General features: G+C 46.8%; 2 protein-coding genes and 1 long non-coding RNA gene across 3 annotated transcripts; 2 read left to right on the forward strand and 1 right to left on the reverse strand.

The window, feature by feature from the left end:
• The first annotated feature begins 3,194 nt into the window (after window positions 1-3,194).
• LOC117845651 (wax ester synthase/diacylglycerol acyltransferase 4) lies at window positions 3,195-5,637 on the forward strand. The gene is made up of 5 exons (XM_034726714.2): window positions 3,195-4,014; window positions 4,215-4,355; window positions 4,521-4,736; window positions 4,908-5,045; window positions 5,277-5,637. The coding sequence occupies exons 1-5, from the start codon at window positions 3,250-3,252 to the stop codon at window positions 5,445-5,447; spliced, it is 1,431 nt and encodes a 476-aa protein (XP_034582605.1). The 5' UTR covers window positions 3,195-3,249; the 3' UTR covers window positions 5,448-5,637.
• Window positions 5,638-7,371: 1,734 nt separating this feature from the next.
• On the forward strand, window positions 7,372-9,066 carry LOC117845854 (bisdemethoxycurcumin synthase). Its single transcript, XM_034726935.2, has 2 exons — window positions 7,372-7,631; window positions 7,929-9,066. The coding sequence occupies exons 1-2, from the start codon at window positions 7,442-7,444 to the stop codon at window positions 8,927-8,929; spliced, it is 1,191 nt and encodes a 396-aa protein (XP_034582826.1). The 5' UTR covers window positions 7,372-7,441; the 3' UTR covers window positions 8,930-9,066.
• A 3,694-nt stretch (window positions 9,067-12,760) lies between these two features.
• Window positions 12,761-14,126, reverse strand: LOC117845499 (uncharacterized). The gene is made up of 2 exons (XR_004638072.2): window positions 13,725-14,126; window positions 12,761-13,330 (listed from the first exon to the last, which is right to left on the reverse strand). It is a non-coding gene; the product is annotated as an uncharacterized lncRNA (long non-coding RNA).
• Window positions 14,127-16,972: the final 2,846 nt, after the last annotated feature.

Here is a 16,972-nt window from a genome sequence, read left to right on the forward strand (position 1 = left end):
AGAAAAAAATTTAAAAGTACATATTTTAGATGTTCTAAAAAGCGGGATGTTACACTAAGGATATAGTGGACTTTTACAAATAATTGGCTAAAAATTAGCTTTAGCTCCAAACAAGTCATGGCTAAACTTTAGTTTTAGTCCATCCAAACAGGCCCTTAAGCGGGTGGAAAATAGTGGACAATTCACTTATACTTTATCACTCTCTCTCACGTGGAGGCTGCCTCAAGCCTCATACATGCATGTAACATGGAGCTATCAGCAATTTATTTTATTGTGCTTATCAGGTTTTGAACTCGAGACCTCTACCTTGATTTGGGCCAAAGGTCTCGGTGCGAATCTTGATTGGTGCACGTTCCTTTAGGCCTAAGTGAGTCTCCATGTGAAGTAGCTAGAGTGTTGAAGGATAAATAAATGCCTATATATTTTTCATATTGAGTTGCATGGCTAACCAATTTGGTCCAAAAGTTTAAGTTAATGGAAAAGGATGGGTAATCCAATTATACTTTTTCGTATTGAGTTGCATGGCTAACCAGTTTGGTCCAAAAGTTTAAGATAATGGAAAAGGATAGGTAATCCAATTATACTTCACGTCTTCAACACATAAATTGACCAAAATTAATAAAGGACCTATAATCTCATACAATAATTCTAATGAGTTATGTGATCTGCATATATACTTGACACATTCTACAATAAAATAGCTTCTATGGTATTTATGCTAGGTTTCCATGGTAAAGTATGTGCTTTAATGATGCTTTCTACAAAGACGTACAAGCATTCTCCGTGGTCTTAATTAGATGCGAGAAATTTAGAATATAGTGCTGCTATGGCATTTTCCATTGGATGGCTGAACCCTGATCTATCAACAAGCAGCTGAGTGCTGCTATTCTGCTATTGCTTCGATCCTGAAGTTGAAGCTTGATGTCGTCCACGCATTCTCATGTCCTCTTCTACCCCCAAGCCCTTAAGCTCTTCAGTTGTGCAATTATTATTTTTTTTGGTTACTGAAACAAGTGCTCATATCGTATGATACCTTTCAACATCACAATCGACGCATGCAGTCTCCTAGATTTTACGTTTAATTTCACACTGCTATAAAATTATTTTTCAAAAGATGGGTGGCAACTGTGTTTTCACATGTATTTAGCCAACCACATGTAGAAATGGCTAGTCCGCCTGTGAATATGGATTTTCATAGGCGGACCTAAGAAACTGCCTGAGCATGTAGAATATCACATGATGTTATCACGAGGACCGGCGTGTGCTGTATATTTTTCCTCGAACCAAAGTTAATATATATTTCACTATAGAACATATATTCAAGACACTATACAAATAATCATCAAATAGAACAGATTCAATTCCATTCTCTATATCTCTCAACCATCATCAAAGACACAAGGTTTTTGTGATAATTTTTCTAAACGAGTTTGCCTCTCCTTTTACTGAAAGCAAACAGTAGTCCACAGCACATCATCTGGCAACAAAAAATTCAGAACACGACATGTTTCGAGATCTTGGCTCCACCTTTTTCGCATCAACATAGCTTCACCTAAAATTAGATAGCTGCTGCCTTGACCAAGCCATAATTTGTGTGCAAACAAAGATTAGGTTTTCTTGGTTGTGCACAGTTCTCACCATTAAGATTGCATAGTGACATCAACGAGAACCAAACTGTATGCATTAATGGTGCATGCAAGCACATGCACGTAGTATAGCAGTACATGCATAAGCATTATTGACCAGTTGACCACACAATTCACAGCTCGCTGCCAAGATTAGCCGGTAAGGTTCCTTGTGGTGAACCTGCTCACCAGGGTTCGAGTCCTCGACTCAGCACTGATATTCGTATTTTTCTGAATTTATTCCAGGATTTAACCATGTGATTTGAAAAAAAAATCCCAGCTGGCTGACTGTGCCCTCCTTGTGGTCTCGTGTGGACCCGCCTGATGTGCATCAAGAATTGGGTATAAGATAAAGATACATAACTATAGAATTAGATAGACCTAGCTACATCACGTCATAATTGGTAGCTCATAAAGATTGGTATGCCAATTGATCACCCATATGACGGCAGCACCTAACATGATAAAGATTGGCACCTAAAAATGGATAAGACTTTTTTTTGTCATAATTGCCATGCCCACGTAGAACATCACTAAGATTTTGTTATCGTGACGTCGACAAAATCGTAGGAGCCAATTTATAATGTTTCTAGGGATATTTGGTAGGTGTCATAGAAATTGGCTGAGAAATTTCTAAATGTATACCTCCTTTTGGACTTGAAGTCTGTATAACACCTTATGTATATATTTATTATTTTTTATATAAAAAATCCTGCTAATCTGCTCAAAAAACATCTAGAGCAATTGAATAGTGATTTGCGATGTAGTTAAACAGAGTGCATTCCATATACACAAGAGAACAAGTGTACCACATTAAGCACTGGCGAAAAAAGATGGAGGCGAGCAAGAACTGTGTTCGCAGCCAAGCCTATGATTGGAGCTTGAGAGAGAGAGTGAAGGTGTACAACGAGAAAAAGCTATGACAAGCAGGATTGAAATGAACAAGGGATAAGGCTTTGTATACGATAGATGATACAAACTCCCTCCATTCCAAATTGTAAGTCATTTTAGTATTTTATCCTATGTCCAACTTCTTCAACTTTAACCAAATATATAGAGAAATATGTATTAACATAAATAATACCAAAAAACGTGCTGCCAAGTTATATTTCAATGTGTGGATTTAACGAAAGTAATTAAATGTTGTAAATGTTGATGTGTTTTTGCATAAACTTGGCTAAAGTTAGAAAAATTTGATTTAGAACAAAATTAGAATGACTTGCATCTGAGAACAGAATGGATGAAATGTCTTTGATAATGACCGGCGCGGCGGCGGCTGGGCAGTGTGGCGTGGGCGGCCGGGATATCGGCAGATCCAAGATGATCCCGCGGTGCCCAACTAATATAACAAACCATACAGAAGAGGACGTAAACTTGTGCAGGACCGACGTCCAACTAACAGCATGTGTATGGACGAAGAAGACGGCTATCAACCAAAAAGTGTCTGAGGACCACGGTGGTCAACCTAATTAAGTTGTCACGATCATGTTCCGGCCGATCAGGAGAGAAAAAAAATGGCATGTCGATCTCATGCATGGGTGAGTATGTATGTATATGTACGGTCGTCATCATCTTGTTAGCAGCAGCAGCAGCAGCTAGCTCCACCTACGAAACAAGCTCCAACATGGCATCGGCGTCGGAGCCCGTGAGCCCCGTGGAGAGACTCATGAAGGATCTGTACGTGGTCGCCGCCATCGGGCTCGCCGCGCCGCTGGACCCGTCAGCATTTCGCGCGGGCCTGGCGGCCCAGACGGCTCGCCACCCCCACTTCTGCAGCATCCAGGTGACGGGCAAGGACGGCGCGCCGCGGTGGGTCCCCACGGCGGTGAACGTCGACGACCACATCGTCGTCGTCCCGAGGCTGGACGGCGCCGAGGCCGACCCGGACCGGGCCGTCGAGGACTACCTCTCCTCCCTCTCCACGCTCCCCATGGACCCCGCCACGCGGCCGCCGCTGGAGTTCCACCTCATCGACGTCCGGACCTCCGAGGCGGCCGCCACCGTGGCCATGCGCGTGCACCACGCGCTCGCCGACGGCATGGCGCTCATCACGCTCCTCGTCTCGTCCTCCCGCAGCGCCGCCGACCCGGCGATACCCGCGCTGCCGCCGCCCCCGCCGGCGCGCCGAGCGGGAGCCATCTACGCTCCTGCGCCGCCGCGCTCCGGCGGGTTAATAACATTCCTCGTCGTGTGGGTCTGGTCGTATCTCTTGCTCGCGTGGCACACCATGGTCGACGTCGCTGCCTTCGTCGCCACCATCTTCCTCACGGATCCGCCCACGCTGTTCAAGCGAGCGGACCATGGCGGCGAGCCGCGCCGCGGCATGCGCTTCGTCCACCGGACCTTGAGCCTTGACGACGTCAAGTTCGTCAAGAACGCCATGAACTGTGTACGTATATAAGAGCAATTGATTGTTTCAACAATTTATTTGCACAAGTTTTGCATGTCTTTAATTATTGTTATCATTACTATCAGATTAATTCAAAAAATTATTAGTTCCTTTCTCTTTTAATCTGATTTTTTTAGTAGTCCATGTTAGTCGAGTCTCTCTCATATATTTTGTGACGTTCCCTGTATATATACGTGTAGACTGTCAATGATGTGCTAGTTGGAGTGACTTCTGCTGCTCTATCACGATATTTCTTTCGGAAAACCGGTGACACAAAGACAAGGAAAGTAGTGTTGCGATCAATACTCCCTGTCAACACAAGGCCAGCCACTAGCCTACAAGTAAGATGTTTGCCTTTAATTTCTGGCATGCAACTAATGCTAGATCTCCATTTTTTTTCCCGTTCCCGTGACATTTCTTTTTTTAAAAAAAAAGAAATTTCATCTCACTATCAGATATCTTTGTAGCTCATAATAATTACTAATTTTCAATATGTGTATGGGCAGATGGATGTTGATATGATAGAATCTGGTAAGAGTAATGCTGTGAGATGGGGAAATCAACTGGGGTACATCATCCTTCCATTTCATCTGGCCATGCACGATGATCCGCTCGAATACGTTCGCAAGGCAAAACAGATTATAGATAGGAAAAAGAGTTCACTAGAAGTGGTCATCATCCATATGGCTGTTGAAATTATCTACAAAATATTGGGCCCAAAGGTACATTTACTACCATTTTACACATATACTCTTCTAAGATATCAAATTGAAAAAGACCTTCCACAAGTCAAAAGTCTCCAGTTTGTAATTAAATTAACTACCACATTACCTCCTTGTAAGTGTACATGTTTCTAATAATCACACTGCAATGCAACTTGTCGCTTGAACCAGGCGGGAGCTTATATCTTCAATAATGTGCTCAGAAATACAACCATAACTTTCTCAAGCTTGATTGGGCCACCTGAACGGATAGAGTTATTTGGGCATCCAGTTGCCTACGTTGCACCCAGCGTCTATGGGCTTCAACAAGTAAGCCACCCAGCCATCTATCTTCCATACAAAACCTCAAGTCTCAAGTTACTTCCAAACTAAATGCAACATCGGTCGTGTAGTTTTGTCAAATAACAAAAACGATCCACCAGACAATGCATAATATAACGATTCCAATTTTTGCTGAAAAATGCAAGAAAACATAAAAATATTTATTTGGTTATGCATGTTTTCCTCACAAAAATACTACTTGATTTTTACTCTTTGTAGGCTCTTACCGTGCACTACCAAAGTTACAGCAACACCATCAAAGTCATTCTAGCAGTTGATGAGGCACAGTTTCCAGATTATTGCCAACTCTTGGATTACTTTGCTGAGTCCCTCAACCTTACCAAGGACGCGGCTGCAAAGACTTCAGCAAAATCGATTAAGAATGAGTAAGGAAGGAAGAAGGAATAGTTCGGTGAATGCTCCAGCTCAAGAGCCAGATGTATATGTGCTTACTGGTACTGATAATGTGTACCGCATTAATATGTGTGATGTTGAGTAATTATTAGTAAATATGTAAAATCTACCGGAGTGCAATGTGTCTACTCTTGTTGTTAAATAATGAAGTTTGCCAAGTGAATTATATTGGGGTTGATATTTTACACATCTAGATAGTATGTCTATCTATAACTGTATGTATACAACTGTATACATGCAATATGTGTGTTTGTATATATAGTATATATTCAGATCGATGTATATATACATATACATCACCTTATTATTTCCTTCCCAGCCGAGCCAAATTTGTAGAGAGCACCATGACTGTCTGAGGTGGTTTTCAAACACGGCCTATCCTATTTAATAACAATATACACAATTACACATCAACATCAATCAGCGCAATGTCGGTCATTTTCTCGTTCTTGTGGTTATACTCTGACTAGCTATGTATCATTATGAAATGTACTACAGTTCTAGGCTTCTAGCCTGCTTATTATGTTGTGGAGCTTATTTTGCCTATAACAGATTTTATGAAGGTAAATATATAATTCAAACCCCATGATCAATCTTGTTACCTTAATGCAATGTTGTAGGCTTTGCCAACTAAAAAATAAACTTTCTATAGCGTTCAATTAGGACATCATGCATGCAGTAAGAGATCATAGATCGTAACCAAAGATGCATGGTGCAGCGGAGGAAGAGTTGTAGAAACCCGACCATCTTAATGTCATATATCTCGGTGTAGAGCAAGTAGTCGACCGTGCCCACGAACTGAACGTCTCCTCGCGTGCTGGCACCAACCCCAAACTCATCACCAACCAGCACTGCATAAACAGCAACAATGACACCAATTGTACATGTTGAGGGGCTTGGAATGAGAAAACTTAAATATTTGCAAAAATTAGGGAGAGTGTCCATTAGAATGCTGACTTCTTTCAGACATCTTTATATGAGTTTTTTTCATAAGGATTTCTCATTCAAGGAGAGCATGTTGACAAAAGGTTATATGTTATATCCCCCATAGGGTTTTTTAGATATGGTCATTTGAGACACGTTGGTATTTATCTAAATTAACTATGAATAGGGTTTTTACATTATATACCTATATCTATATTTCTTAGATTTTGCACACACACCATTTTTTAGAGAAATTGTTAACAACTATAGGATGATAAGACGAAGGACAGAAGGAGCATCTGATCAAGTGTTGGAAATAGATCGGGTAACTAACAGTTACTCCCTCCCAGCATAGTTCAAAAATCATATTTTTCACAAATGATAGTCCTATTTTCCATCAACGTAGACCACGGCAATAAATTACATCGATAATGAGGACTCATCGCTGCGACCACTGGAGGACTAATGGGGATCGGAGAAGCATTTTGCATAAATTAGATGATAAGCAAGGTTGTTTTTCTTGTCTATGTATTGTCAAGGTGAAATATGTCTATCAAAAGAGAACAGAGGAAGTAGTAGATAATAACCACTTGTGGTTGCTAATGACAGATATGTGCGCCCCTTACTTTTTCGAGAAATTTTGGAAAGTAATCGCTTACTTCTCAGCATTGCACGTATATGTCGCTTCACACACACAAACAGCAGGATATGGGTATATTAGCACTCCCAATAGTACCTACATCATTTCTATAACTTGTATTATTTTATTTGTAATCGCATAGCACGACACCCTTGCCACTCCCAATAAATATGGCAATAATAATTCAGCTCCAACCGAAATAGGATGGCAATAATTAGGCTGGCAGATGTTGTTCCAATAATTTAAACCCTTCTCTCAAAAAATAATAATATTTTAAATCCTCTTGACAATGTATAAATAGTACCATCACTTGTATCACTTATGCTCACATATACATACTCATTAGTCATCTCTCTTGATATCCTTGCCTTCACAACAACCATTGTACTCCCAATAGTCCAAGACGATGCCAAGCACATTGGCCCCGGTCCGTGAGATCCGGCGTGCGCAGCGTGCTGATGGCCCAGCAGCCGTGCTCGGTATTGGCACTGCAAATCCAGCGTTTTGTGTTCTTCAGGACGAGTTTCCGGACTACTATTTCCGTGTCACGAAGAAGGAGCACCTCGTCGACCTCAAAGACACATTCAAGACACTATGTACGTAAGCTGCTTAAGTAATCTACTGAAAAAATGCTTGTTACTCCCTTTATGTAGTCATTTTAGTTTTAATTGTCTTACATTGAACTTCTTTAACTTTGATCTAATTTGTAAAAGAAAAATGCACCAACGTACATCTGCAACATCAAACAATTTTCATTAAATCCGCCATTGAATACGTGTTGATAGTCCAGTGTCTTGATCTAGATGTTAATGATTTTTTTTTTTTTGGAAACATTCTCATATTCTGACTTGATGGCGATCGACACTGCTCCCAACAATTGGGTTAATAATTAGGTCGGCTCACGGGGCTGGAGAGACGTTTCTTTCACCACACGGAGCAACTGCTCAACGCCCACCCGGGCTTCATCAACGGGACGCCCTCGTCTTCCCTAGACGCGCGGCTCGACATCGTCGCAGAGGCAGCTCCAAAGCTCGCCGCGGCGGCCGCCACGGAGGCCATCGCGAGGTGGGGCCGCCCGGCCACCGACATCACCCACCTCGTCGTCGCCACGAGCTCCGAGGCCCGCGCCCCAGGCGCCGACCTCGGTCTCGCCGCGCTCCTCGGTCTCCGCCACGACGTCCGCCGCACCGTGCTCCAGCTCAACGGCTGCTCCGCCGGCTGCGCCGCCCTGTGCCTCGCCAAGGACCTCGCTGAGAACAACCGCGGCGCGCGCGTCCTCGTCGCCTGCGTCGAGCTCACCATCACCTCCTTCCGCGCGCCCCGCGAGGACGACACCTTCGACACCCTCATCCCGCAGGCGCTGTTCGGCGACGGCGCCGGCGCGGTCGTCGTCGGCGCCGACGCCGTGCACGCCGCCGGCGAGCGCCGGCTCTTCGAGATGGTGTCCGCCTCCCAGGCCTTGATACCCGGGACGGAGCACCTTCTCAACATGCGGCTCGGGGAAGGCGGCATCGACGGCGACGTCTCCGCCAAGCTGCCGATCTTCGCGGCGCGGCACCTGGAGCGCTGCCTGCTCGACGCGCTCGCGCCGCTCGCCATTGGGGGCGGCGAGGGGAAGTGGAATGACCTCTTCTGGGCAGTCCATCCGGGCAGCCGTGGGATCCTGGACCACATCGACTCGGTTCTCCGGCTGGAGCCCCGGAAGCTGGCGGCGAGCCGAGCTGTCGTCAGAGACTACGGGAACATGCTCTCGGCGACGGTGATATTCGTGCTCGACGAGCTGCGCCGGCGGATGGACGAGGAAGGGGATGAGGCTTCTGAGTGGGGGGTGATGGTGGGCTTTGGGCCGGGATTCACTGTCGAGACCATGGTGCTGCACGCTACAAAGTACTAGCAACATGCTACATGATACGTCAAGAAAAAGTTTACATTAGCACTTGTTTAAGAAACAATGCAAATTAAAGCAGGCAAATTGATGTTGATCCCCTCATTATGGTTAATTGGCAAATGAAGCTGATTGATTCTACTCTATTATTTGTTGGATCTGCATATATCTGATCGTATATGCAATCTGTTGTCGTCCTTTTGTTGGTTATTCTGTCTGAAAAAAAATAGTCTCAATTTCGGTTTTGTGGATCAGTTTCAGTACACAAGGCTGCAGTGCACACGGAGAAGGAACTGAGGAACGAAGTATCTTTGAACAAAAAGTTTATCTTTCTACATTGACATCGAGGTGCTATGCCATCACATGAATCCCTTGTTCCGGGCTTGGTGCCGCAGTTGGGAACGATGATTGCAAGCTGCATACAGTAGTGACTGAATGCGTCGCCCTTAGTTTATTCGAACCAGCTTATTCACTTGCCCTCGAAGGTGAAATCTCAAACTACCTAGCGGAGTTGGAATATGATATCATTACGGAAACATCTAAATTAGGTTCAAATTTTGTAATGACCGCACCACCTCCTGTATACCATTTCCAATCAACACCGTCTGAAGAAAAATGAATAAAAGAACTAACAAGAACACTTCCAATTTCGGCCACATAAATCCGACGATCACATGTGAAAAGGAAAAACAAATAATGAGATAGATTTATATTTGATTCTAGACTAAACTTGCCTCCACCAAGGTTGATGAGCTTAGCCCTTACCATGAACCAGTTCCTGGGTGTGTCGAGATCCTCCAGGACATGCGACACCTCCGGTGGTTGCTCCAGGGAAATGAGGTACTCCATGGCAGAGAGGTCCGATGTCGCACACAGGTGATGGGGCTTGTTCGGGGGAGAAGCCGAGCCAGAGCTCGAGGTCGGGGACGTACGCTACTCCGCCCATGAACGGCAGCTCCCAGTAACCGGCGTGCCACCATTCACGTCCCATCGTTTTTTCGTGAATACGCAGGAGAGCTGCGTATCTTTGTATTAAGAAGAAAAAAGTTTTGTACATCGGGCCTATTCGGGCGCACGCACACGGGTTTAAGCATGTTTTAGCTTACATTACACCACCGCAACGACAACACAGGTGGCACAGAAAGGCCGAAATCAAAAATGCTGATCTAAAACACCTGATGGTATCGGCCAGCCTATGGTAGCTAGGTGTTTTGCACCAGAGGCGCACCAGAGTTGCCCTTCCTGAATGATCTCCTGCAGCAGTTGTGAGGCATCCTTTGGTGGCGATCTTGCAAACACCCTTTCATTGCGTTCCTTCCATATTTTCCATGAAACAAGTATAAACGTTGAATCGAAGCCTTTCATTTGCCCGGAATGGACACCGCTTCTCTTGCTGAGCCACCAGTCTAGCAGTCCGACTTCATTTGCCGGGATGGCGTTGTGCAGGTTCAGTACTACACTGACTCGATGCCACACATGCATAGAGAAAGGGCACCTAGAGAAGAGGTGATCTGTAGTCTCTGACTCCTGGTCACACAGGCCACAACGCGCATGATCTTGCAATCCTCGTCTCTGCCTCCTAGCATGTGTCAAAGCAACAGGTGCCAAAGCTGCATGTGTGCTGCCTGGGAACGATGACAAGCAGATGGTGCGGCCACCGTCGATCACGGTGTGGGAGGCGACAGCTTCGTTGGAGGGTGGCCGTGGAAGAGACTCCCATTGCCAGGCTTCGCGGCTGGTGGGCCAACGAAACAAGTCGGCGGGGCCAAATCCGAGGACGTGGAAGCCGGAGTGCAAGACGTAGAGGTCCTCTTCCCGGCCGTCAGGGTTGCCGGTGGAGACGACGGCGGTGGGCTTGATCCCGGTGAAACCTTTCATGGTGGGCACGATCAGGTTGGAGTGCGCGTCGGCGTCGTAGACGACGGAGTGGCCCTCCTTGTTGCAGCGAAGAACGGCAGATCCGGCCAGTCCGAGATGAGCGTGGGGTAGAAGAGATGCTTGGAGACGTCCAGGCGGTGCACCGTGTACATGTTTTTTTTACTGCTCCGCCACGATGATCACGAACCGTCGCGTGATCATCCTCTTCCTTCCTAGTCTTGGATCTGTGGCTGAGAAGAAATTAGGAGGCCCGCGCAGGGATTAAGTCTCTCCGGTCAGGTGCGGAGGCGCCTAGCCACCTGGTACGCGGCGGCACTGCGCTCGAAGAGGTCGCCGACAGGCGTGGCGACGCCCGTTCTGCCGCTGCCGATTTTGGGGGAACGGAGGGGTTTTCCGTACTGGAGGAGCAGAGAGGAGAGAGGTCGCCCGTTTCTCCCTTCGTGGGTTGGCCTGGTGGGCTCGATTGGGTCGCGCGTTGGGCCGAATTACGAAGCAGGACGGAGATTTCAGCCTGGTGTGTATATAACCTGCTTTGTAGAAGCGGTCCAATATGGACCACGGCCCACCCGTTGTCCTGGCGGGCCTGGGCCGAAGGGACTACGTGGCAAGGCCCATGGGGTGCATGTTTCACTCTGAATTTGACTAGTACGACTGAACTATAGTGCATGTCATCCATGGGAATTCTGAAAGTTATCCTTCCACGTTCCACCACCTAGTGCCCTCGGTGTTTCTCAGAAAAAAAAACTAGTGCCCTCGGTAAGTAAGGTCTCTGTCTTCATTATCTGAAAGATAAATTCTTTTTCTTGGATTTCTTCATCTCTATGACTGACGAGTAGGTAACCAACATGCGGTGCAGTCTTAACTTTGTGCTGTGTGAACAGGGGGTTTTGCCGGTTGATAGGGGGATTGGATGACCTGGCTGGGTAGGAAATCATGGTAGAAAATGGGTTCTACATACCATGGATGTAGAGGCAGTACTTAGAGCTATACAACTAAAGAGGAAGGTGCTCAGAGGGATAAATGGCAAATTGTTCCAAATTATCAAAAGAGATTGGAGTTTGAGAAACACATTGCCAGCTTTTGTAGGCCAGTTTGTGCTGGTCGAGGCATATGGCAGGTTTCGATGGCAGAATTCACCTTCGTTGTTGATTTGAATAGCAGAACGTGTGGATGCAGGAAGTGGGATGTAACTGGTATACCGTGCTGCCATGCTGTGTCAGCCATACAAGCATTCAACCATAGGCCTGAGGAATATGTGGATGATTTGTTCAAAAAAGAGGCATATTTGCTAGCATATGCAGGACAAATCATGCCTGTCCCAGATAAGACACGGTGGCTGCGGACTCCATTTCCAGGTGTTGATCCACCTAGATTCACGATACAACCTGGGAGACCAAAGAAAAAGAGAAGAAGGGCTCCAGGTGAGCGACATGTGGCATCAAGATCGTCAAAAAGGGTAGCAATCAGGTGTAGCCGTTGCAAGAGTTTTGGCCACAATGTTTCTGGTTGCAAGATGAGGAAGAGTGTGGAAAATAGGGTTAGTTCCTATACTTGTGCCTACAACTATTGGCATGGTACTGATATTGTCTATGATAAAAGGCCTTACATTTTTACATTTGCAGAGGGGACCAAGACAAAAGGTTCGCAAGAGAAGAGGGGAAGGAAGCCCAAGAATGATGCAACTTCTAGCTCACATGAGCAATCTCAGCAAAATACTCAGATAAGTGCACCACAGAAGAGGGGAAGGAAGCCAAGGCATGATTCTACTTCCAGCTCACATCAACAATTTCAAATGATGTCCAATTCTCAGCCTGAGGTTCAGATATATTCACAGCAACCTCCTGATGCTATACCCATGAACAATAGGTATGGAATTGGGACATTCCACCATGTTGAAGGAGGCCCCACAATTGACAGGATCAGAGCTTCAAGGGAAAGATTGCTTAGGAAGAAGTAGTCATGTGAACAAAACAGGGTAATGTGGCCATTTGTAATTTGTGTTGCCTTGTACAACCTTGTTACATTGGGCCATGTGACCACCTGTTGTAAATATATGTGTACAAGAAGTGTCATAAACAACATTACATTTTATTTGCCTGCAACAAACAATCTGTCATTGCCATGATATTTGTGTCATCTCAACACAAGCCATCTTTTTTATTAGTTCAGAACACACAAGCCATCTTTTTTTATTGATTTGGTGTTGAGCACATACATAACAAGCTTGTTCAGAACATGTGTTGCATCTGCAGAGCTATAAGACATACAGACATTGAACCATGGCACCTACATCTACTGAATCATGACATCCATATCTGCATAACCTCGACAGTTGACATCATTCTCACAGCAAAAAAGGATCTATCTTGGGATTGCAAGTCCCAGTAATCATGCCACTCTTCATAGACAATAATTCTTCCTCTTGGAATTCAGCTTATCCTTCATTTTTTTGTGCTATCTTGCACCCAGTTTTCACCCCGTTTCTTCTGTATGTCCAATGCAAAGAGTCCACAATACTTGTTTCTGCTCAACCTGCAAAAGAAACAAGGAATTTTAATAAAAAATTCAGAAGACACAGGACATCATTTACCAATAACAATAGACCGATTGAATGGCCAATTAGTTAGATATTATCATAAAACAAGCTCTACGAGCTAAATGAAATTGATATGCGAAAGGCATGTGTATCATTGCTCTGTCTTACTGATATTCTGAATTTTTTGTACGACATCATTGTTCAGGCTTTAGACCGGAACATGTATCCGAGTACCATCGGCTTCGGCAATTAGCTTCCTGACGAGATTAAGCTGATTTTCATGCTAGCTTCCTAAACTTTAATGTCCAATACCTAAACCAAATCTCTAATTGCCCGCAAAAAAATACAAATCTCTAATTCCCAAAACCTGTACCAAGATTGACGGCACACCTGTGGGACATCAATCTGTCCTGCTTGCGATTCGCGCCGGCGCCCTCGCGCAGCTTGCCGCCTTGCACCGTTGCGCTGCTGGCAGCTTGCTGCCGCTCATCGCTGGTTGCCGGCCGCTGCCTCGCACCGCCGTGGCACAACTGTGCGACATCAACTCGCGATTCGCGTCGTCGCGCTTTGCACCGTTGCTCTGATGGCCGCTTGCTACCGCTCATCGCTGGCTGCCGGCCACCGGCCGCCGCCTCGCATGTTCCCCTGGCCGCCTCTGCTCCGTCTCGCCTACGACGAATGCAGCGGCTGGCCGCGTCGCGCGTCCGGCTCGGCTCGGTGGCCTGGTGCGGTCTTAACCAGGCTGCGACGTGCGAGACTATGCCACGCTGGCTGGCACGGGCCGACGTGGTACGTGGCCACGTGGGCTCCGGGGGGGGGGGGGGGGGGTGCCGATTGCGCCTAGGCCGGGAGCAACAAATGGGCTTATGGGGGGATTATCAAACCGAAGGTGACATATGGGGGGTTTTATACAATTTTGCCTTTTGTTTTCCTCCTGCAACCTGATGAAAGTGAAGGCCTGTTGCCGTCGTCTTCTCGCCGATGCGCATGATGATGGGCTGCCGCGCGCTGCGCGCCTTCTTCTTGACAGCCTGGGGGTGGCGCCGGGCCGGGGCCCGGGGCCCACGCCACCAAACGAATGCAAGTTGCCCGGCACGGGGACGGTTGGGCAGGTACCTCCGGATGGGCCATGGGCCAGCCCGGTGTCTCGTCCGTGCATGGACACTATTCGATCCCTCCAAAATCTATTCAGGTGCCCGATTTAGATACTGCTTTCCTTCCCATCAATCACTTTCTCCCTCCATCCCAAATTACTATTCCTTTTAGATTTTCCAAAAAAAACTTTCAGCAATCATGTTGGTTGCCCCTGCTCTCTCGACCAGCATTTTGTTGGTCGATTGGATCGGTAATCAGTACTGATGAATAGCACTTTAAATGTTTCCTCCTCTTGCTTATAAGAAAATGTTTTCTCCTTTGTCGGACATGTATGTGTACTTGGATGCTTCAATTTTACATGCATGATTTGATCCCAAATCATAATCTTGATGTACCAAACGGGATATCGAGAATCTTTTATGTATCAGAAAGAAAATCAAGAAGCACGTACTAAACAAGACATTAACGATCCGTGAGCGCCGCATTAGTGGCTATCTAATCAGCTAGTGCTGCATGTCTTGTTCTTGGATCAGCATCACAGTCTGCGACGCTCCCGGCCTACGGGCCAGCCCGGTGTCTCGTCGATGCTTGGACTTTTCGATCCCTCCCCCACCTGAATTGACGTTGCCTTTGGCCAAAAAACTTTGGCATTTTGGGGATGTTACAGAAGCTCGGGGGTTTTGCACGTGGTTGTGCTTACACGGGGGAAAGCAAAGCAAATTACACCAGGACTCTACGACGGGAGCGTCCGCCCGCGGTAGGCGGGATGCCCAAAGCCGTGCGTCTTCTCTGCACGAACGGAGGATGTTGTTTAGGCACGGTTGTTGCTCGTTGAAGACGACGCCATTTCTGTGTTTCCAGAGGTGCCAACAACAGAGGAAGGTGAAGACGTCTCGGTGCTTCCGCGGGAGGCCGCCGGGCAGGGGCGCGCGCCACAGCTCTCGGTGCATGGCTCCGGTGCGGCGGCGGCCATCAGTGTACGGTACAGGAGCGAGGTGTTCAGCTGCCCCGCGTCCCTTGTAGCGGGCAGCTGCGGACGTCGTCCCCATCGCTTAGTTGATCTTCGGCCAGCAGTTCATGCAGCTTCTCCTTTTCCGCCGCTCCGGCGCGTGTGAGCCTTGGTTGGAGGTAGCCGTCGATGCCCCCTTAGAGCGCCGGCAGCCTTTCAGGCAGGGGTCCTGTAGGGAGCCAGGAGTCGTCCCAGAAGGCCAGAACGACGTGCTAGCACCATCCCGGACCTGCACTGTGGTGATGGTGCGGTACGTCGGCAGGAGCTCTCGCAGTGAGTTCCAGTGGCTCCCCACGACGTCGCCCTCCAGCGTGACGAGGTTGACGTGCCGCCGCACCCAACGCGCCCAGGCGGAGCCCGACGGGTGGAGCAGCCGATGCAGCAGCTTGAGGAGGAGGCACTGGTTTTGGAGTCCCAAATGCTTCAATCCAAGTCCGCCGAGCTCCTTTGGAACGCGGACGTGCTCCCAGCCGACGAGACATTGGGCTCCGTTTGCGTTTTCTTCACCGGTCCACAAGAATGCCCGGCGTTTCGCGTCATGGAGGTTCTAATGCATACCAGTATACTATTGTATACTCCATGTAATCTCCCATCGTTTAGAGTAATTAATAAGTTTACATGTGTTTGGTTGCATGGATGATTCTGGATGGAATGGTATAACCAATTTACTTATACCATATGATGTATTAATGCTTATACCAACCAAATAAAATGATGATTATTAATTTTAATCATTTCATATATGAATTAAATGATACAACTAACCAAACAGTAGCAGGAGTAGTATTACGCGCACACGTATACGTGCATGCCTTGCATCGTGGAGTAGTTAGCCAGTTGGCCTGCGGCCCCTATCTCGCCCGTGTTGCTCACCAGCTGCGCGCGCACTAAGGTTGGATTCGATAGGACAGAGTTAGCTCTGATGTCACGTTCTTTCTACAACTCCTGCTAGAATGCTAGCTGCAAATACCAGCTAATAATCCTCGAAACCGAGAGCAGTAACATGAAAAAAATCCGGAGCACCGCGAATGCACGCATGCGGTGCACCTAGCTGGCTAGCTGGGCAGAGCTGGGTTCATTGTCTTGCGTCATGGTCCATGTGGCATTCGGCAACGCATGACCATTTTTTGTACGTGCACCAAAAACCCTTGTTGACATGATGATGTCTACACGTTCGGCCGGGTGGAGAGGGTCCGACTTTTTTGTTTTTTTTGTTATTTTTTAAAGATTCTCACATATACGCTCTGGTGGAACCATTTCAAAATCTGGACTCTTAGCTTGACGCCATTCACGCTGACGTCAATCTTGCATATCTTGGCATCAGCCTTCCTAGCGCTAAGGTCCATGCGCATATGCTGGTAGGAGCTTGACGCCAGCTATTGTGACGAGGGTTGACTACTTACAGCAGGACAGGTACGTACGTAGTACATCATGTGAATGGCATTGGACGATATATATTGATCCGTTTTGGTCCGTGCTCTGTACCGGGCAGGAATTAGCTCGTCCTGACCGGTGTGCAATTATATTAGTATAT

Source organism: Setaria viridis, chromosome 2 (genome assembly GCF_005286985.2).
Source record: "Setaria viridis chromosome 2, Setaria_viridis_v4.0, whole genome shotgun sequence".
Lineage (NCBI taxonomy): Eukaryota > Viridiplantae > Streptophyta > Magnoliopsida > Poales > Poaceae > Setaria > Setaria viridis.

What these genes read in the sequence shown, in the direction of transcription:
- LOC117845651 (XM_034726714.2), top strand. Translation starts at nt 3,250, where the DNA reads ATGGCATCGGCGTCGGAGCCCGTGAGCCCCGTGGAGAGACTCATGAAG. An exon ending in ACAAAATATTGGGCCCAAAG is followed by an intron (nt 4,737 to 4,907) that starts GTACATTTACTA and finishes CGCTTGAACCAG; the next exon opens with GCGGGAGCTTATATCTTCAA. An exon ending in GCGTCTATGGGCTTCAACAA is followed by an intron (nt 5,046 to 5,276) that starts GTAAGCCACCCA and finishes TACTCTTTGTAG; the next exon opens with GCTCTTACCGTGCACTACCA.
- LOC117845854 (XM_034726935.2), top strand. Translation starts at nt 7,442, where the DNA reads ATGCCAAGCACATTGGCCCCGGTCCGTGAGATCCGGCGTGCGCAGCGT. An exon ending in AGACACATTCAAGACACTAT is followed by an intron (nt 7,632 to 7,928) that starts GTACGTAAGCTG and finishes GTTAATAATTAG; the next exon opens with GTCGGCTCACGGGGCTGGAG.